This window comes from Serpula lacrymans, assembly GCF_000218685.1.
Source record: "Serpula lacrymans var. lacrymans S7.9 unplaced genomic scaffold SERLAscaffold_12, whole genome shotgun sequence".
Classification (NCBI taxonomy): Eukaryota; Fungi; Basidiomycota; class Agaricomycetes; order Boletales; family Serpulaceae; genus Serpula; species Serpula lacrymans.
Genome location: NW_006763301.1, coordinates 1,195,885 through 1,217,698, shown reverse-complemented (window position 1 = coordinate 1,217,698; position 21,814 = coordinate 1,195,885). Strand labels below are relative to the sequence as shown.

Here is a 21,814-nt window from a genome sequence, read left to right as displayed (position 1 = left end):
GATTTTAATATTCAAGTCTATCAGCTAACTAACTACCCCCGGAGATTTAAAATAGTGATGCCGATGCTCGGAGTGATTAGAGTTTTCAACTGTAACCAACCGACCACTATAATATTGAGAGCTAAAGGGTACAAAGCCTTTTGGTATAGCATATCTAGCTTGGCAGACATTGGTTTTTCCACAAGGCAAGAAAGCTAAAACCGTCATTAGTTTCATGTTCAAAGGTAATACTGGGTCACAAAAAGCACCTTTCCCTTGTTGGTTAGAATGTATATGTTACCCCATTCTGAGATGACCTCACAAACTCCTTCCACAAATGTGCCCAAATAAGCAACCAGCTTGTTCTCGAGGTCAAAAACAGTAACTTTTGTTATGTCTATGTGCCCAATAGTAGCATTTTTGGAGACAAAGTTCTGAACAGTCACAGACGCAGATGCAGCACAAGGAGCAAATGGAAGTGACACGACAACAAGGTGAGTATGGACAGTGATTTGTGGCCTGCAAGACAACAACATAAACATAACTCAGAAGGAACATCAACATCACACACCTTTGTACGCATAGGTCAGTCCTCAACCCTCCACTCCACAGACATATATTGCATCTTCTCGGGCAATCACAATGTCACTCGCACGCCAGTCCAGTGTTGTGCACTGTTATGATACACAATTTTCGGACCTTTAAATTCCATTCTCCTCTTTACCCTTATTCTGTAGTTTTCACACACTGTGCCATGCAGCACTTTCCCCTTTGTTCAAACTCCTCTTTCTCGTGCTACGCTGCCTTTTCCTTATTTTTAGATACAACTCTCTCACGCAGTGGAGCTGGTCACACGGGCTGTGCCCCCTGACATCATTAGCCAATGCCTCCATCAACTGTACAGTACACATGTACAAACAAACCTGTAGTAGCATCAATACCCTAATAGATCAAGGAGACTCCTCAGCAAGTCCTCCTGTTGTATCCTCACAACTGACTTGTTGAAGCCTAAAGGGTAACCACTCCCTCATCATCCTCTCTATAGCTTGTCTGAGTTGTGCGCCAGAGTAACAAACTCTTGGTGGTCACATTAGGACTCGCTCTTTTTACTCTCTCGCACGTTGTGCAAACCCGGTCCCCAGGGTTAAGGGGTTGTTGTTTAGGGGTGCGCTCCTAGCGACGGCCCCATAGTGCTCTAGGAGAAAGGACATTTATTTTTCATACATAGCCCCCAGTGTTAAGGGGAGTACTTTAGCTCAGCAATAGTGTGGAACTATTGTTGATTAGAATTTACATACAAACCTTCTCTTTCTCTTTCCTCTGACCAGGTCGGGCACTTGCCTCCGCCAGTCTGGAGAAGGGTTGACAGCTTAACAAGCGGACCACCACCTGACAACCATTCGGACCAGGGTTTATTATGTTTATCTTTTATATACATTTTCAAATACTATAGTGTGGGTAGTCGGAGATTGAGATCCGATACTCAGCAGGGAAGAGGTAGATCCGCAGATAGCAAGCGGGGACCCTCTGTTACATTTTTTTACCTTACCAAGAGAACAAGTCAACATGTCGTCGCAAAGTCAACAACCCAACATCAACACTCTGTTGCACAACATGCGTGCACAGATTTTGGCGTTGACCACACAACTCACCGAGCTGCAGACACACCCCCCTGCAGCAACCCCCTTGGTCGAGATGAAGTTCAATAAGAAAGTTGAAGTCGTCGCTGACCCTGGTGCCTTCAAGGGAGACAAAGTGCAATTTGCCAAGTGGTGGATCAAGCTCCAAATTTGGGTCAAGGCAAACTGGGATGCATTTGCCGACAATTTTGAGGTAGCCACTGCAGTGCTATCTCGACTAAAAGGACCTGTGGCAGGTCGGTACGCCCAAGTTAGAATGCAGGAGTGCTACACCACGGGAGTGTGGCCTGTCTGGGATGATCTCAAAGTTGAGATCGAAAAGTATTTCAAACCGCAAGCTGAGCGTGACTGGGCGTGTCAGCAGATCCGTACCTTCAAGCAAGGAAACATGAGGACAGATGATTTCGTAACCCAGTTCCTGGCCCTCTCTATCCAAGGGGGCTTAGGTAATGAACATGCAGTGGAACTGCTGGAACACAATGTGAACCCCCACATTGCAGAACAGCTCTATCTGCAGGATATGAGGAGTGATAACCTCTCCTAAGCAGCAGAGGAGGTTCGAAAAATAGGTAGGGCCATAGAGCTCTACAAAATGCACCAAGGTGGCGGGTCCAGCACCAAAAACAACTATTCCCAGAGGAGCCCTGGGTCATCAAACCACAAACAAAATCACTCTCATGGGTTCCAACCATTTGGGTTTCAACCAGGGCGGGGAGCCCCAATGGATATTGGCGTGGTCTAGGGCGGACAGATGCGCAGATTCACCTGCTACAGCTGTGGGCAGGAGGGGCACATAGCCCAAAAGTGTCCAAACGGAGCGCAGGCAGCTCAATAAAAAATTAACCAAGGGCGCCAGGCGCGCCAATTAGAAGCTGAAAAGTCGGATGATCGGCTCAACACTCTGGCCAGTCTTTTGTACGACAAAATCCGGGCCTTCTTTTACGACCAACAGGTCAATGAGATGAAAGCTCAGGGAAAAGAGTTCGAAGCTTAGGTCACTTGGGTGCCTTTGCTCCTATAAACAATGAAGTAAACCACAACAAGGTGGCCCCTGCTCCGGGGTGTTGCACAAGCAATAAAGGAAAGAAGGGGGTGGCTCCCCAATTTGTAAATAGATTTCCAAATTTGTTATCAGAAGTATGTACTTGTATGCAAAGCTGTGACTGTGGATTTGTCTTGGACCCTCCTGACGATATAGCTGCTTTGAGCACTGATTCAGTGGGTCAGGATGATGAAGAAGTGGATGCTGAAAATACTTATAAAAACACTGTTGTACCAGCGTCTCCTTTGTAGCGTGGCCCCAGCGAGACAAACACTAGGGTGCTTAATTCTGGTAAAAATAAAAATAAAAACATAGAAAATCTTAAAGTAGAAAAACATGTTTCTTTTGATAATTCTTCTTCTTCTTTGGAGCCACTTCCCACAGAAATCCCAAGGTGTGTGTTGATGTGCACATATTTATTCCAAAAGGAGATCCATTTAGACGTTGGTGTGGAAAACCTTGCCCGGGGCATAGTACACCCAACCAGCGCACTGCTTGATTCAGGCGCTAACAGAATCTTCATAGATCAGGTCTGGGCGGAGCAAATTGGACTCCCCCTTGTAAAATTAGATGTATCTATTCCCGTCTATAACGTTAACGGTACACTTAATGCAGGTGGCTGTATCACACACAAATGTTCCTTTGTTGTCAAATTCCAAGGACACAGGGAACAAGTCACTGCCGAAGCTACCCAACTAAGGAAGATTAATTCAATCTTGGGCTGGACCTGGCTATTTAAACACAATCCTGAGATCGACTGGCAGACAGGGGTTGTCACATTGTCACGTTGTCCTTAGGAGTGTAAAAACTTGGGTAAGCTGAGTCACGTCCGTCAAACTGAGCATCTTGAAAAGATAAACGCTGGTCATGTTTATGAGCTTAGATCTTTAGAAAAGATTGACAATGACGCCCATATTAGCATTTCCAGAATTAGACAAAGAGTTCCGGCTAGAAACTGACTCTTCTGATCTTGCTACTGGGGCTGTTCTATCAATTTAATGCCCTGACAATCTTTGGAGGCCTTGTGCCTATTTATTGCATAGTTTGTCGCATACAGAGCGCAACTATCAAATTTACAATAAGGAGATGCTGGCCATTATTAGAGCTTTAGAGCACTGGCAGCACTACTGAGAAGGTGCTAGGCACCAATTTGAAATTTGGACAAATCATAAGAATCTGGAATATTTTATGACGGCCCAAGGCTTGAACCAGAGATAGGCCCGCTACGCGGTGTACTTGTCTAGGTTGAATTATAAATTAATTCATAAGCTTGGAACTTCTATGGGGAAAGCAGATACTTTATCCAGAAGAGAGGATCATGCCAATGGCATTGAAGATGACAACAAAGGTGTCACCCTGATAGATCAATCCAGGGTTGCCAATGTTTGAATCGGGCAAAATTCCAATCTTCTGGAAGTCTTCAAGAAAGACATTTCCTCAGAAGAAAAGGTGCACCTTGATGGCAATGAAAACTATTTATGGGAAGACGGGCTCTTCCATTTTAAAGACAAAATATATGTGCCTGAGTCCGCAAGGATCAAGGCAATAGATAGACATCATGACACTCCAGTGGCTGGGCACCCTGGATGGCAACGAACAATGGAGTTAATCTCCAGAAACTACATGTGGCCTGGCATGGTCAAAGACATACAGGAATACATAAAATCCTGTCTGAGATGTGCCATGGCAAAGAACTCACATCAACTGCCGGCCAGTAAACTTATGCCAAATCCGATACCAGCTGGTCCCTGGCAAGATATATTGGTCGACTTTACGACAGATCTGCCCGAGTCAAATGGGTACAATTCAGTCATGGTGGTAATAGATCGCTTCTCCAAAGAAGTGGTATTTATTCCCACCAACAAAACCATTACCGCCGCTGGTATGGCTGATTTATTTAAAGATTTTGTATGGTCTATCCATGGATTGCCGGAAACTGTTATCTCCAATAGGGGACGACAATTTGCTAGCAAATTTATGAAAAAACTATGCCGGATGCTGGGCATCAAACCTAAATTATCAACGGTGTTCCATCCGCAGACTGATGGACAAATGGAGAGACTCAACCAGGAATTGAAGCAATACCTCCGGATATTTATTAACAACAGATGTTACAATTAACATACTGTCAGGCAACAAATACGAAGCTATATAACAAAGCCCAATGTCTGGTCAAGTCCTTCCTTGAAGGCGGTGAATCAGAGTATGAGAATGAAGAGTATCGGTAAGAGCGCAAATCCAAACTAATATTGAACTGGAGAACAATACATCGAGTATGTACTTCTCTATATAGTGAACGACGATGGTCAGACTGAGAAAGGGAAGTACTAAGAAAGTGGTCTGACCAGCTAGCTAACCAATAAGGAAAAAGGAGGAAAGTGGTCCGATCTATCGTCTTTACTAATCGTATGAGAAAACGTATTGGTAAGGGATGTACGATTGGCTGTATCAGTAAGCCCATGAGAAGGCGCTGACTTACAACCTTCTTCGCTTATCAATATTCCTCCGAAGTATTCCCAGACATAGCACTGGATCGTGACTATGTCATCTGGATATCTTCTCGAGGGTCGACAACAAGTCTACCTCGTTGTAGATACAATAGAACGTGAGTGTGAAGAGAGAATAAGAAGAAAAATGATAAAAGTAATAAGACACCTGCTGTAATCTCTAGTCCAAGGGCAAGAGGAGTGACGGGGATCGAGTCTGCTAACCACGACATGACGGGAATGTGATAAGAAAAATCGATTCCTCACATTAGCTCCCCTTTTATAAGACTCGTGTCCTCATGAGTCCGGATGCGGCACTTTGGAACTTGTTACTAATCCAATCAAAAAGCATTGGAGGTTTGGAAGTGGCGGTGTAGTTTTCGTAAGGACGGAAGTGGAGAGAAGCGGTAATAATCCGAGGGGCGGCTGGATTTGTTTTATGGAAGGCGGCGAGTAAATCAGCGACATGCGTAAGATTGGTGTCGGGTTCCCAAGTGCGTTCGGAGACTGGATAACCATGCCAGTGAATGAGGTAGTCGAGTTTACTACCTTTCAGTTTGGTCGGTCTGGAAGCGATTATACTCTCTACTTCGTATTCGTCTATTCCTTCCACGATCTCGGGTGGTGGTCGCGAGGAAATTGGTTGATTGATGAATTCGGGAGCGTGGTATGGGGAGAGGATGGCTTCGTTGAATACGGGATGAATGGACTTCCAACTTTTAGGGACATCGAGTTGATAGGCGGAGGGTCCGACCTTTTGGGTGACTTTGAAAGGTCCGAAGCGTTTATCATCTAATTTCTTCATTGGTCTATCCGTTGTGATGTTATGCCCTTCTAACCAGACTTTGTCGCCAGCTTGATACTCTCGGGAGGGGGACTTCTTCCGGTCGTAATACTTCTTCAGATTCTCGTTTGCTACAAGAAGGGAGGATTTCGTGATATCGTGGAGTTTTTTCATTTGTTCGCTAAATTCTACTGCAGAAGCGGATCGAGGGGACGACGTGGTGGTGATATTCGTTCTTGGGTGTAACCCATAGTTCAAAAAGAAGGGCGTTTGATTCGTTGCGGTATGGAGGTGGTTGTTGTAAGTAAACTCAGCAATGGAGAGCCAGTCTGCCCAGTCATCTTGTCGATGATTTATAAAAACGCGGAGGTAGTGCTCTAGATCCTGGTTGATCCGTTCGGACTGTCCGTCTGTTTGAGGGTGATAGCCTGTAGAGAGGCCTGGTGTTATCCCCATTAGGTCGTAAAAGTCTTTTGTGAATCGAGACATGAATTGAGGACCTCGATCGGAGACGATCTTTTCAGGAATTCCGTGGAGTCGTATTACATTATCTCGGAGTTGACGTGCATAACCGGCCGAGTCGAGAGTGACGAAGGTGGGGACGAAATGGGCCATTTTACTAAATCGGTCAACAAAGACCTGAACGGCGGTGTAGCCCTTGGATTCCGGTAATGCGCCTATGAGATTGGTGGTGATAATCTGCCAAGGTCGATCTGGTATCGGGTTCGGGTGTAGAGGGGCGTTAGGCTTTGTCCGATGTGCCTTGGTGCGTTGACAACTCTCGCACCCTCGTACATACCGTCTGATATCAGTACGAAGACTTGGCCACCAGAGCTCTCGGTTCACTCGTTCAAACATTGTTCTTTCTCCTGGGTGTCCAGCCAGGGCTTCGTTGTGATGATCTTTCAATATTCGCGCCCTTAGTTCGTGATTTCGGGGAACGTATACTCGGTCAGCTAATGGGATCGGGTAGGAACTCGTCGCGGACTCTCTCTTGATCCAGACGATCCTATCCTTCATCTTCCAGGTATCCGGCTTCTCTTTCAAGTTCTTCTTTACTACGTCGTCTTGTTTCTGGAAGCTTTGACGTATATCTGGTAGGTATCCTTCGTTGGTGTCAAGTAATTCAAAATGTACGTCTGGGAGAAGTATCTGATCCTCGTTATCGTTTGTGCCTTTAGGATGATCAATTCGTCTGCTTAACAGGTCAGCCTTCATATTTTGATTCCCTTTGACATGTTCCATTTTAAAATTATAATCTGCAAGCTGGGATGACCATCGAGCTTGGCGTCGATTGTATTTCTGAGGTTGACGGAAGTAGAGGAGGTTTTGGTGATCTGTGAAGATGGTGAAGGGGTGCTTCGATCCTACAAGGTGATGTCGCCATTCATCTAACGCCGTCATAACTGCGAGCATCTCTTTGTCATAAATTTCATAGTTTCGTTCTGCAGGGGTAAGGGCTTTCGAGAGGAATGCTATGGGTCTGAATTTGTCGTTTTGTTTCTGGGATAGGACGGCTCCTACAGCGAAGTCAGAGGCATCGGTTTCTAGTTTGAATGGGTCGTCGTCATTTGGTATAGCAAGGGTGGGGGCGGTAGTAAGCGTTTTCTTCAACGTTTCAAAGGACGTCTCTTGTTCGTCTTTCCAGGTCCAGTCAACTTTTCCGGTGAGTACAGTGAGTGGTTTCGCAATTCGTCCGTAGTCTTTGACAAATCGTCGGTAGAAATTGGAGAACCCTAAGAATGATTGGAGTTCTCTTTTGTTCTTTGGTGCGGGCCAGTCAGCGACCGCTGCGACTTTTAACGGATCCATACGGATAGTGTCTTTGGAGATGATCATGCCTAAATACTCGACTTCCTGTTTCTCGAATTCGCACTTCTCTGGTTTAAGATACAACTGATTTTGTTGGAGGATACGGAGGACTTTGGTGACTATTTGACGATGTTCTTCGAGTGTTTCCGTGAAGATCATAATATCGTCTAAATATACAATAACTTTTCCTTCCGTGATCAGTTCTCTTAGGAGGTGGTCCATCATGGTCTGGAAGGTCGCTGGCGAGTTGGTAAGTCCGAAAAACATGACAAGGGGTTCAAACAGGCCGCGATTGGTCCTGAAAGCGGCCTTGTGTTCGTCTCCTTCTTGGATTCGGACGTTGTTGTATCCCCATCGTACGTCTAGTTTTGTGAAGTAATTGGCACCTTTGAGTTTATCGATGAGTTCGGATATGAGGGGGAGGGTGTAGCGATTCTTTATGGTAAGTTCATTCAGCTTGCGATAGTCTTGGACAGGGCGTAGTGAGCCATCTTTCTTTTTGATAAAGAAGAATGGTGATGCGTAAGGTGATTTGGATACTCGAATCCGTCCACTTGTTAGATTTTCGTTAAGGAATTCGTCTAGATGGTGTTGTTCATCTCGGCTAAGAGGGTACGTTTTGCAGTCAAGACCATTAGCCTCGGGTATTAGCTCAATTGCATGGTCCCAAGGACGTTTCGGGGGAAGTTTGTCAAATGATTCTTTGGTGAAGACGGGTTCAAATTCATGGTAGATTGGAGGAACGACATCTCGGAAGGTGAGCTTTGACTTTGCCTTTTCGGAGGATTCAGCGATTTGTTGACTTTTAGTGGCAAAGGCGTTCAATTCTAGCTGTGTTATCTCCATAATTCGTGTTTCAAGATCGACGGCTAGAACTTTATCCCCTTCTTCAGGATGATACTCCGGATCATCAGTAGGGAAGGTAATCTTGTTGGTCCGCCAATCAATTGTTGGATTCGTCAGTATCAACCAGTCGTATCCAAGCAGTATGCGTGGTGAAAGTAGAGATGCTACGATGACATCTATCAAATGTTCTTTCCCTTTCACATTGATGTGAAGAGTGACATAGTGTGTTACTTTCTGGGAACGACCATCGGCTCCCGCAGCGTCAAGAGGGACGGGCAGAGGCGTAGTATTGAGGGTATACTTGTCAACCAGGCTTCGATCGATAACCGAGTTGGTGCAACCAGAGTCGATAAGGGTTGGGACGGTGAATGTCTGTCTGTCGTCTATGGTAGTGACTTGAGAAATGATATGGAGACTTCGTTTTGACGTAGGGTTGTGCGGCGAGGTGTAAGCATGGATGCGTTCTATAATGTTCTCTTCGTCGTGGTTCTTTAGCATCTGTATCGCCTGCAGGGTGATATGCTCGTAGTGATCTTTATGGGCCCAGTTTCGTAACAGAGCTCTTGCTCTTTCTGGTTTCTGGTCTTTGATTCGTCTGGCCAACCATTCCGGTGAATGTGGCTTTGCGTAGGTTTCGGTTACAGCACGTAGATGTTGATCAACTCGTTTCATTGCAGTCGTTGGTAATTTACGAGGGTTAAGTACAACATTTCGGGTCAGAGAGTCCGTGCTTACTCCTGACCTTTCTGAAAATCCTTCGGGGGTGCTTCGATTTCTTTTAATGACGATGTAGTGGGAGTGTCTTTGGTTTCCTCCGTTTCCATATATCGTATTGCCATCTTTCCATGTGGGCAATTTCTAGCAATGTGGCCTCGTTCGCCACAATTGTAACAAGTAACATTCGGGTTGGGCCGATGTTGTCTCTGCGTGTTGGAACTCCCAATCTCCATAGGTACACCTGATCCTCCAAACGTTCCTGCTGTGTTTGGATGGACTGCATTCTGGGGCGGTGGTCTATGAGATGGAGTATAATACGGTCGCTGTTGGATATACCGTGGTCTTCGCGTCTCTGTTCGCGGTACTGTCTGTCGATGCTGTGGTGGAGAGTAGTCTTGGTTCTGCTGATAGCGCGGTTGATATCGTTGGTACTGAGTTGGCAGCCTCTGTTGAGGTGGTTTATCTCTCCTCCTTTCCAGATTAAGTTCTTCATTTCGCTGTTCCCATTTCCTTGCCGCTGCCTTCCACTCTAAGTACGTGGTGGGTAGGTTTTCCTGTTGCGAGATACGATCACGAAGGAATTGAGAGAGGTTGCGGCGAAGGATACTGTGAATGAACGGATAACTTTCATCTGCGTCTGGTGGTAATCCTGCTTCCACAAGTTTGGATTTGAGTCCTCCAAAATATGCGTCTACCGTCATCTCTCGTTGTTCGTAATCGTGAAGGGCAATCTCTGCTTTCAACTTGAGATGGGGGTCCAGGAATTCGTTATCTAATTCCTTGATGAATTCTGAGATAGTTCCCCAATTTCGCGGTGCAAATAGGTCTCCTAGCACTGCGGTTTTGTTGTTGAAATTCGCCTTCCATGTATGACAGGCGTCATTGGCTTTATCGGACGAGATTCGGGATAGTGCAAAGAGGATTTTGGAGGAGTTGGTTTGGAAACTTCTGGGATAGGCGAAAAAGTAGTTTGCTAAAGCGTTCTTCCAGTCAACGTATGTTTCCTTTTTACCGGTGAATTCGAATGGAGGAGTGGCAAGGACAGCTTTGCTTCCTTGATTTGTTTCGTCGGCCATTGCTGCTGCTAGATCAGGTTCAAGGTCTAAAGATTCCTGATCGAACCAATCGTCGGGTTGGTTTTCGGGTTCTGGAGTCAGAGGTGGGGGAGGAAAGTTTTCTGGTCCTGCTGACTGATACAGTTCGTCGGGTTCTAGAGCTTCCGCAGCAGCTCCTAGAGATTGTGGGGGGGGTGTGTCGGGAGTGACCAGAGGACGGGGTTCTCGATAGGGCTCCAGATTTTCAACGGGTTAGATAACGGATTTATATAACAAGTCTTTCTAGATAACGAGTCTCTTTTTTATTCACTCAAAGTCTGGGTCAAACGTAAAATTACTAGGGAAGTCTCCTCCTTCTGCTTCTCGGGGTCTCCAGTATTCTACGTCCTGAGTAGACTCTTCACTTTCTGACTCGGTTTCGCTGCTAGATTCTCCTCCAAGTATATCTGTTAATGAACTTCCTGTTTCTCGTTCTATCCTTTCTGCACAAGGTGCAAAAAGTTGTTCAACCGACGGGATGAGCGGTGCTTCTCCTCTCCGACCTTGGTAGGTGTAAGAGTACTGCGAATAGATACGAGTCCGTGAGCTATGGTTGATAACGGCCCAGAAATCGCTTTGGAGAACTGTAACAATGAAACGTTCGGGGTGATCAGATTGTTGGTTAACAACAAATGGAGTGAGGATTTCTAGGATCCAGTAATATTCGTCGACGTATTCTGAAACGTGTCGAATGTTGTCGATTTCGGTCGTGTAGTCTTCTCCGTCACGGGATTTCCTCTGAGCAGTCGCGATGAGTTGATCAAATCGTGCTAACGCAGCAACAACTCGTCGAATATGATCTTTAGTAGAGGGCGTGACGATTATAACAGAAGTGCTGTGTTGAAGACCAAACCGCGGCCCGAATGCGTCAAGATCTTGGACTTCAGGGAGGTAGAGAGTTCGGCGAAGTCGTGTCAGATATTGGACAATAGAAAGGTGGTCCAGATGATTGCCGATGCAGAAGTACTGGATGGGTTGGTAACTGACAGGAGAGGCGGAGTAGGTGTCGTAGTAGTCAGATGTAAAAAATGAGGACGGGATATCGTAGGTAGGTTCCTCGTTAGGCCTCTTCCTTAACACAATGCCACAAAGCAAGGTGTGTTCGAAGTCGTAAGGGAGGAGGCGGCTGGGTATGTCTGGAAAAACGAGAGGGCGGATTCGATAAAGATCGAGGAGATCTGGGATGTGGCTCTGCGAAATAAGTTGCAGGTTTCGTTCTTGTACGTTGGCTATTCCTTTCAAAAGCTTAACCCTCTGAGTGTTCTCGTAACTCGGGCGTACTAGGCTCTCGAAGTAGTCTATCAACGGAATTTGTTCGTGCCGCAGGGATATGAAGATTAAAAGTTCTCTCCGTGCTCTGTCGGAGATGTTGGAGTATCTCCTCGAGACTGCGAGAATTTCTCCTACAGATGGCAGAATGGTAAAAGATGGATTGGGTGAGAGCGAGTGCGTCGTTTATGTCGAGGATGATATCCTCGATCGGATCAATTGGAGAAGACGAAGCAGAGGAGTCTTGATACAACTCAGTGATCTGTTCGACCGTTCCTTCCGCGTCTGGAGTACGGGCTTTGGTAGGGACGGGGAGGACCGGGAGCGGTTTGTTGAGAGCTGCGAGGAAATCTTTCTGGTGTCTGCGGTCCGCTTCTGATACCCACTCTTCTGAGAGCTGTTGGGAGGTAGACACGATGGAGGTATACGACGTCGCTGACAAGTCCGGTTTGTAGGTATCTGATGATGGCAAAGAACGCAAAGAATTGGACGAGAGCGGTGATGGTAGAGAAGGCGTCCAGTTTGAGAAGACTGAACGACAATAGGTGTAATGGTGTGGATAGTGAGAGGTCGATGACGATAGTGAGGAGAGGGATAGGGATGGTAGAGAGGTGGAGAAGGTGATGATGAAGGTTTAGACCGGTGCAGTGGCAACGACAGTCTTTTTCAGGGTGTAAGGAAACGGTTTTCCAAAGAGGGGCTCTGGAAAAGGATTCGAGGTAGGTGAGTTCAATATTTTGTCAGGCAACAAATACGAAGCTATATAACAAAGCCCAATGTCTGGTCAAGTCCTTCCTTGAAGGCGGTGAATCAGAGTATGAGAATGAAGAGTATCGGTAAGAGCGCAAATCCAAACTAATATTGAACTGGAGAACAATACATCGAGTATGTACTTCTCTATATAGTGAACGACGATGGTCAGACCGAGAAAGGGAAGTACTAAGAAAGTGGTCTGACCAGCTAGCTAACCAATAAGGAAAAAGGAGGAAAGTGGTCCGATCTATCGTCTTTACTAATCGTATGAGAAAACGTATTGGTAAGGGATGTACGATTGGCTGTATCAGTAAGCCCATGAGAAGGCGCTGACTTACAACCTTCTTCGCTTATCAATATTCCTCCGAAGTATTCCCAGACATAGCACTGGATCGTGACTATGTCATCTGGATATCTTCTCGAGGGTCGACAACAAGTCTACCTCGTTGTAGATACGATAGAACGTGAGTGTGAAGAGAGAATAAGAAGAAAAATGATAAAAGTAATAAGACACCTGCTGTAATCTCTAGTCCAAGGGCAAGAGGAGTGACGGGGATCGAGTCTGCTAACCACGACATGACGGGAATGCGATAAGAAAAATCGATTCCTCACACATACCAGCACCTACTTATGCTTCACTTTTGTACTTCTACTTTTATTTTCCAAGTCACATGACCAGTTATGTGACCATTTACTTTACTTTTCATTTTCGGACCTTTCCTTTAAATTTCATTCTCCGCTTTAACCTTGTACTGTAGTTTTCACACTGTGCCATGTGGCACTTCCCCTTTTAGTTCAAACTCCACCTTTCTCATGCGGCGCTGCCTTTATTCTTATTTTAGATACAAGTATCTCACACAGTGGAGCTGGTCACACGGGCTAGACCCCATGACATCAGCAGCCACTGCTTCTAGCAACTGTACAGTACATATATACAAACAAAACTGTATTAGTATATAAACCCCAGTAGATCTTGGGGAAGGACTCAGCGAGTCCTCCTGTTGTATACCAATTAACTCTCTGCATCTTAAGGGGTAACCACTCCCTCTTCATCTTCTCTATAGTGTGTTCCTGTGTGCGCCGGAGTAACTAACTCTTGGTTGTTACAACAAACAGACAGATTGGGCCAAGTGGCTAAAGATAGCCCAGTTCTCAAACAGTCATCGGCTACAGGAAAAGCACCATTTGAGGTTACAAGATCATACCTTCCTAGAATGGGTGTAGAACCAGGCAAAAGCAAGAACAAGGCTGCTGGTAACATGGCCAAGGACATGAAGTCTGTCTTAGACAAAACGCGCAAAGCGCTATTCAAAACTGCAGAGCAGATGAAAGACAGGGCAGAGCGTAGACGCTCTAAGGCCCCTGACTACAAGGTCGGCGACCTGGTCTGGTTAGATACCGACCACTTGAAAGTAAAAGATCGGCAGTCTAGAAAACTGACTGAAAAGTGGATTGGTCTTTACCGGATTAAGGAAGTCAAACCCAATGCAGTGGAGCTGGAACTCACAAAACGAATGAGGGTAGTACCTACGGTCAATATTAGCCGTGTGAAACCCTACAAAGGGCCGCTGCCGGGACAGCGCGTAGACTGGCCCGGACCAGTTGTAGTCACCCAGGAAGGTGAAGAAGAGTTCGAAGTCAAACGAGTGGTGGATGCACGCTTGAAGCGTGGAAAATTGAAGTTCCTAGTCCTATGGAGGGGTTATGGAGACAAGGACAGAATGTGGGAACCAGAAGCCCATCTGGACAATTCCCGCAATGCTGTTTGCGAATTTTATTCTAAGAATCCCTCGGCTCCTAGAAACCTTAAAGGCATGGATTCAAAACTTTTTAATTCCCTTTTTCAACCTATGCCCGAAAATTTAACTACTACCTCTGGTACTTGGTCGAGCCTGGAAGTCGAGCCTTAGGAGGGGGGTAGCGTTACGATACACAATTTTCGGACCTTTAATTTTCATTCTCCTCTTTAACCTTTTTCTGTAGTTTTCACACACTGTGCCATGCAGCACTTTCCCCTTTGTTCAAACTCCTCTTTCTCGCGCTGCACTGCCTTCCTTCTTATTTTAGCTACAGGTATCTCACGCAGTGGAGCTGGTCACATGGGCTGCGCCCTCTGACATCATCAGCCACTGCCTTCATCAACTGTATAGTACATATGTACAAACAAACCTGTAGTAGTATATATACCCCAATAGATCAAGGAGACTCCTCAGCAAGTCCTCCTGTTGTATCCTCACAACTAACTTGTTGAAGCCTAAAAGGTAACCACTCCCTCATCATCCTCTCTATAGCTTGTCTGAGTTGTGCGCCAGAGTAACAAACTCTTGGTTGTTACACCTTGATCGCTACAATGAACAGATGCAAGTTGGGGTTGGTTTTGGTAGGCTCCTTGAGACCTAGACCAGTAATTGGTTCAGCCAGAGATTCATGAACCGTCCTTGTTTTGGGTAAAGCTGTTAGAGAGGTGGAACCTGAAAATATAGACTGGTCTAAATGGCAGTACATGAGAACAGTACCATCACTGAGACCAATCGCAAGATACGACAACGCTGCAGAAAGGGCAACTGCTGATACCTGAGGATGGATAAAAGGTGAAACAGAAATCGAAAAAACTAAAAAGATGATGTACAGGATGTGGTCAGTGTTGGAACCTATCTACATTACAAGCAGAATGCCAAAAAGGTCACATGACCAACACGTCGGGAGGTTGATATCTATTCAAACCAACTTCCTTTCCCCTCAGCTTGTTATAACACAACTGATGGTATGTTCCATTTATTTCATGTTATGATACACATATTAATAGTCTTTTTTATCTAATTTTCATAATGTTCAGGTACTCACAGATACAGCTTGTTATAACACAACTGAGGTTTTCATAATGTCTAGGTTTTTACAGTTGGTTACTAGGTTGAACCTTTGTGGACCGCAGGGGATTTGGTGCACCGGTCTTTTTGTCAACCTTTCCTAGTTCCCATTAATTCTGATCTTATTTTCTAAAAGATGGCTTTGGCCTTGACTTTGTAAGGTCGTAAGGTGAAGTAGCAGTAAAAAGCGATTGCGGACGTAAATGTACTACCTACACTGCGAAAAAACTCAGATTATGCAATGTCGCAATGTCCCGGAAATCCCTACATATTCACCACATTCCAACCACATGTTGATCAGATCACTCCACATCAAAATGAGTTGAAAATGAACGGGTTCTATGCACATTACAAGTAGATCACAACCAGGTATCAACCACATTTTCACTTGTATAATCTGAGTAGTTGGATTTTTGACAATAATATAATAACCACTGGAACTTATGTTAGTGTATTATATAATATTCACTGGTAATTATACCCGAATCAACCTGGTCCCTCATATGAATGGACAGATTAATATCCTCGCTCGCTCAAGGTCAATCAGACAGGAAACAAACTTCATTCATGGAGTAGACAGATGAGAATATATGTATATATGACTAGGCAAACAATGAGATACCTGTTTTCTCCCCTCGAAACCCCACAAAAGCACAAAACCATGCCCCAATCCTGAACCTCCCTTGAGCAAAAGAGCACCTAATACAAATCCCTGGTTATTAGAAGTAGCTGTCAGAGAAGTAGAGGATATGAAAGAGACTAACCAAACTTACAGAGACATGACAGACAAACAGGTGAAAGTATGACACAGAAAATATTGGGTTGCAGAGTGCATACAAGCAAATGCAAGCGGAAATTGAAAACCTAAAAAAAATAAGTTGCCATTTTGAATAGAGGGATGGGATCAAACAACGCTCACTTTTGTAGGATGCTATAAACAAAGCCTTCACCAGAAAAATCAGTGTTGACAATCTTGAAGCGAAGAACCTGCCTGCCTTCCCTTCCACCATAGACTCTAGCATGTGGCCTAAAGACCTGGTGATGCACTGGCAGAAGCCTCTCCAATGGTATGATGTATGGTACTCACCTATTAATCAACTCCCTATTTTTCTCCATAATCTCTTGGGACTTGGAAAGAGTGAGAGATTGTTTTGATGATCAAATGATCATCAATGCTTGATCCAAGGCGTTGCTATAGATCATGGTGGAGATTTTGAAGAGGTTGTTGAAAGCATTATTGGTGAAATGACGAGATAATATGATGAATCACCTCATGGTTACCTCATGGTTAAGATTAGATAGACACAGGTATGTCATTTCATACTCAGCAGCCTCTACTTCCTCCAACTTGGCGTCAATCTCCTGCTGGCGTCTGATTGCAAAGTCTGGAGCAATATATTGAGTGGGGACGCTCATTTGTGGGTCCAGGGTGTGTTGATAAGATAGTGAGTCTATGGACATGGTGGTTATTGGTGAACAATTAAATTATTGATTATTAGTTAGCAATGAGTTACAAAATTCAAGTATTTACAGATAAGTGGTTACAGTCTTTCGCATTATTTCTACCTAAGTCCATCATGAGAATCTGGTCAATATGTAGTAAAAATGTCGACATAAGAGCAAAATGTTGAGAGGTCATTATCTGATTGATATCCTGTGGAATTGTGGCCAAAATGTGCCACATTTCCACGGTTGATAATCTCAGTTTTTTTGCAGTGCTACTGCCAGTTGTAGTGATTTCCTAATTTGGCAGTACTTAGAGGACTGCCATTCATTTCGTCCTTGCAATTGCAATTGCAAGAACAGTATCATGTGCAATTAGTACGAGACTCAATCCATGGCTCGTAAAATCTGTACGTACTTAAACTATCCTTGATAATGGCACGGTCTGTAGAACGATGGATGGTAACCAACCGAACCGTGCTTTTCCCCTTATTTTGTACAAGTTGTCTGTTCTTACAGTACATGTTATGCCACTGATCACCATTCTTCTCTATTCCAGAATCAAGTTTGCGCGAATTTTCTCTATATCTTCGAGTTGTAAATTCGTATGTGTCATCAAATAGTTCTCTGCCCCCCCAAAACTTTCCCATAATTGCACCAGCGCCACAACCATTGTATCGGGACTTGAGAGTAAATAATGAGCACTGAAACCAAACAAAAGCACCCCAGTCGCAGTATTACTCACTGTGAACTGAGGAAGTTCATCAATCCTATAGGATTTTCCCGATATGCCTCATTATTATTGCCAAAACTGGTTATGAGGCCCGGCATTGCAGTACCTAGGCCAATGCTCGACAGGGTATAATCATAAACGATATCATAATCGTCCACTCTGAGTATCTAAAGTTCGGGAATGTAAACCTATCCATAAAAAGTAGCAGAGGTCGTCGTACCTTTAGAAGCAGAGCTATCGCTAACCCCGTCCTATCTTTCCCGGCTGAATTCGAAGTTGAATGTGACAAGTACCATGCATCGTAAGGAGATGACTAACCAGAGCAATGGACTAGAACCGGTACATTGGGCTTGTCCCTGAGATGAGTGAAGAAAAGTTCGAAGACTTTTCCTGATACCTCCAGCACCTCAGCGTACACTACCATGAATGCCTACAGTACACATCTATTAGCACATTTACTTTCTATTGACAGAGCAGAACTAACCTCCAATGAAAACGTTTGAAAGCTCTCGAGCCTAAAGGGAAGCAATTCGTCGTTTGCACATCTTTACAGAAATGTGCCAAGCAAACTCACATCCCAATTATCTCCTCGGTAGTTTCAGGCGGTTGCTCCTCTGAAGGGACCGATAGCCATTCGACACCCGGTAAGCCGGGGATACTGTCGTAATCATGCTCTAAGCGCAAGTCAACGACGGTTTTGATACCATGCCCCATAAACTGTGTTTTTCCTTCCTCTGTGATGCCCTTGAGGTCGGCAGACCGATAGATGAGGTTTTGTTTGATCTTGACAGAGGGAGACCGGAGAAAATGGCCTATTGTGCGGATGTTGTGGACGCCATCGATGCCAACAAAAGGCGGGGGCAGTGGATTGCTAGATTTCCTGACTTTGGTGGGATCGATAATTCTAAAGATGAGGTCTGGATTGAACTTGAGATACCGATGACGACGACGATGATGATGACCGACAGCCCTCTCGCGGATGCTGTCGATGCTGTCAACAACGGCAGACGACAGGGGTGATTCGACAGGGCATTCTGTGTTTTGATGCATGGATTCTGAGGACGAATTTTCGAAAACTGTTCTGAAAATCTAAAAAGCCACAGATAATGGAATTACGAGGTCAATGGGTGTGCAGTCAAGGTTTTGGTGGCTTGATGTCGATGAAAGAGGATTAGAGGCCACTGATGAACTCTATCAGACTCTCGCTCTTATATCTCTGTCTCACTACAAGCTTAAGTACGTACTTTTTGAGTTCCTGCTCACGGGTACCTCGTTCTGGATCCATTGAATGGAACGATGTCTAAAGTGACAATTGACAGATTGAAGTTCCGAGTATATTCTTATTACGATAACTCTTGACGCTGCATGCTCCATGTATCAGCTGACCTTATCATAATTGATTGACAGAATAACCTGCGGGATTTATGTAGGGCCTTTCAAATGAAGGGCTTCTTGTCTGCCTTCTGGATGAAAGGTAGGTACGCATTTGCATGCAGTGCACGTGGGAGAAGCTGTACCATTGTTATCCGCTCGCCCAGTGTTCTGTTTCCTGCTTGATCGGGACCTGTATATCCAGTTAATTATCGACTTGATACAGAGCAGGTCCCTTCAACTTTCAGCCTCGGAGGATGATCGACCACGGTGGCTATGTTATCCGTCTAACACGGACTACATGCTACATGTCAGTCGGGAAATGTTCTACCGCTCGTCAATGCTAAAAGCTGTGTTATTTCGAAGTTCCATTGGCAAGCGGTGTATCATATGATGTTACTCTGCATGTTGGTTAGTCATATTTAGTCTCAGGACTTAACTCAACCTGCCTATATTCATATTCTCTGATTTCGTGGATGATGTTGTGGTGGTGGTGCTTGGTGACGATCATAGGTGAAAGAGTATAGGACGTTCGGGCGTTGAAGCTTAAAGCTTGAGATTCGATGTAGTTCATCGTTCAAGTTTTTTTGGATACGGTGCCAGTGGCACCTGTGGATATCTTCCGGATCGATAGGTCTGCTTACAGGAGACTGAATTTAAAGCGGATAGTGTGATGCATCATGGACTCGACTCGAGATACCGTGACGAGTAACACTTATCACCAGCTTGACAAATAAAGAGGCCACTTACCAGCGAATGCAGTTTGGTACTCGCTATCATACTCACGCCCCAACTTTGTCACGATTCTCCGGTCGTTGCATTGGTTACTTGTAGGACTTGCATTAAGTGCACAGGCGTCGAAGAACTTCAATAGGTCTGGAATGCCAGGTGGAACACTGAATAGGTAACCCAAACCCTCAGTAAAATCATTGACCATCTATCGAATGGAAACTGTCCAGATCTGAAATTCCCTCAATCAGAGTCGAGACTATCGTAAGATGCAGTCATAAAATCCCAGGCTTGAGATCTGGAGATTTTCGCAGTTTGTTCCTTTGCCTTTTTTATGTAATACCACCAGGCTGTCACAGGCCGAACAGTATCTCTGACGCTCCCCCCGGCCTGCCCAGACTTTTCGTCAGAGCATATCCGACACCCAACAGAACCTGCGACTAGTACAGTATCGAACAGCTCGCCATTATCATCGAGTTTAATGTCAATTTCTTCATAGCCTGGTGGGATGTTGTCAGCATTCATTATTGGATAAGGAAAACCATCGAGTGCAAGAAATGCTAGACGAGCATAATGCTCTGGAGTGTTGCAGTAGACAGCGGCAAACTGTGCTGGACTTAGCATTTGAGGATCATCATGGGCACTTCGGAGAAATTCGTCATTCTGTTCGATGTTTTCGTTAATCGGACCGGCCTGCCACTGGCCATGAGCACTGAAAGCACAAAATGCAGTGATCCAGCCAGAGAGCCGGGGCGAGCCACTACCGAATTCCTCATAGTGTGCAACCTTGCTCCAGAACTCGAAATTTTCGTTGCTATTTGGATTATCATACGCGGCTATGAACCTTGTGATGATAGGGCGCAAAAGATGATACCACGCAATAGCCTTGACTCCATACTCCTTTAACTTCTCTAGTCGTATGAGGATACTCTCCCAGTCCTGTTTCTCTCCTTCGATTGTGACTCTAGGAATCCCACACGCGGTAGTGAATCCATATGAGAAGTACTTTTTCATCGTCGCCATCATGGCCATAGCGAAGGTTGTCGTGTCAGTGAGCGTCGTCGTCGAAAATTGTGGCATGATCCAATCGCGAAGGCTAGGATCGACAATGTTTTCATCCATAAGTCTCATCATTTCACGTGACAAATGACCGAAATCAATAGAGTACCGATCGCCAACGGTAACGATAGTTAAATCTTTCTTTCCTTCGTGGCTCACGAATTTTTTTTCCCAAAAGCTCAGCGTTTCCGTTCACATAAAGGCTGAATTGTATAAGAATGGCGAGCCAAACGTCATCCGGCCGAATGATTAGTGCTCGGTGCCTGTTGTATGCCTCCATCACTGTATGGACAAAGCCGTTTTTTTGGGGTATAATGTCGTAGATGGAAGGATCGCTCTCGGACAACGATGTCTGAAGAAGTTCTCCACATCTCATATGTTGACGGGTGCAGGCTCGTCGCAGAAGGGCTAATGCTGGACCTTCATCACATGAAGTCTGTAATTGTCGGTCTGGAAATGGCTCAGCGGGATGCGGTGCTGGTGAGAATGATACAGAATGAACTGGAGATATGTCCTGTAAATACCCCCCGTAAGTGAGTGCCTATCGAACTTGCCACTGTACATACCACTACAGTGGATTCTGCTACCCCAGATACATATCGAACCTGAGTTGCAGCTGGAGCGGTAGACGGTACAATTGGCACATATGCACTAGTGGCGTTGTCGCTAACCAGTCGGTTGTCCATCGACAGAGATGAGGGATGACTTAGTAGATAGAGGTAACAGCTAGGATTGAAAGAACATGAACATGAGTAGTGTTGTGGCGAGGATTAGCTCCACTCACGATTGTGGGGGTTAAGGAGTAGACTGCCTATATCACTCTTATGGACCTTGCACGAATACTTGAAGGATGGATTTTGAAACGCCGCACAACTCTTGACAGATATGATCTAGATGGATGGCTCAAGGGCATTAAATAATGTCTTCTTTCCGGAAATATGGGTGCGCTCATGGGTGGTGCTAGAATCAAGGGGTAGGAGATTGACCAAAAATGGTTATTAGATAGCTTCCATGACAGTGCTGCGTAAACATTGGTGTGAATGAGGGCTGTTCCTCGAACTTGGATAAAACGATGGTACTTTAAGGTAGCCACTGGACAAGCGACTTAGACAAAGAATGGAGATAGCTGATAAGACGGCATCTTACTTTATATATAGCTTGCATCGTGGACAACGGTATAAACAGTACAA

The 21,814-nt window shown here is 45.1% G+C and overlaps 6 protein-coding genes across 6 annotated transcripts; 2 read left to right on the top strand and 4 right to left on the bottom strand.

Annotated features, from left to right (window-relative positions):
- Window positions 1-1,545: 1,545 nt before the first annotated feature.
- Window positions 1,546-2,613, top strand: SERLADRAFT_441684 (uncharacterized protein; the record flags this gene model as incomplete). Its single annotated transcript, XM_007322227.1, has 2 exons — window positions 1,546-2,146; window positions 2,468-2,613. The coding sequence occupies 2 exons, from the start codon at window positions 1,546-1,548 to the stop codon at window positions 2,611-2,613; spliced, it is 747 nt and encodes a 248-aa protein (XP_007322289.1).
- Window positions 2,614-9,240: 6,627 nt separating this feature from the next.
- SERLADRAFT_398983 (uncharacterized protein) lies at window positions 9,241-9,636 on the bottom strand (the record flags this gene model as incomplete). The annotated part of the gene is made up of 1 exon (XM_007322226.1): window positions 9,241-9,636. One exon carries the CDS (start codon window positions 9,587-9,589, stop codon window positions 9,368-9,370), a length of 222 nt encoding a protein of 73 aa, XP_007322288.1.
- A 2,056-nt stretch (window positions 9,637-11,692) lies between these two features.
- Window positions 11,693-12,194, top strand: SERLADRAFT_398980 (uncharacterized protein; the record flags this gene model as incomplete). Its single annotated transcript, XM_007322225.1, has 1 exon — window positions 11,693-12,194. One exon carries the CDS (start codon window positions 11,731-11,733, stop codon window positions 12,046-12,048), a length of 318 nt encoding a protein of 105 aa, XP_007322287.1.
- A 325-nt stretch (window positions 12,195-12,519) lies between these two features.
- SERLADRAFT_398979 (uncharacterized protein) lies at window positions 12,520-13,034 on the bottom strand (the record flags this gene model as incomplete). Its single annotated transcript, XM_007322224.1, has 1 exon — window positions 12,520-13,034. A coding segment is annotated over one exon (156 nt), but the record flags the coding sequence as incomplete, so codon positions are not given.
- Window positions 13,035-17,053: 4,019 nt separating this feature from the next.
- On the bottom strand, window positions 17,054-18,669 carry SERLADRAFT_476371 (uncharacterized protein; the record flags this gene model as incomplete). The annotated part of the gene is made up of 6 exons (XM_007322223.1): window positions 17,054-17,415; window positions 17,478-17,632; window positions 17,686-17,729; window positions 17,784-17,895; window positions 17,950-17,980; window positions 18,040-18,669. The coding sequence occupies 6 exons, from the start codon at window positions 18,513-18,515 to the stop codon at window positions 17,283-17,285; spliced, it is 951 nt and encodes a 316-aa protein (XP_007322285.1).
- A 1,484-nt stretch (window positions 18,670-20,153) lies between these two features.
- Window positions 20,154-21,742, bottom strand: SERLADRAFT_476365 (uncharacterized protein; the record flags this gene model as incomplete). The annotated part of the gene is made up of 3 exons (XM_007322222.1): window positions 20,154-21,138; window positions 21,191-21,350; window positions 21,443-21,742. 3 exons carry the CDS (start codon window positions 21,574-21,576, stop codon window positions 20,722-20,724), a joined length of 711 nt encoding a protein of 236 aa, XP_007322284.1.
- Window positions 21,743-21,814: the final 72 nt, after the last annotated feature.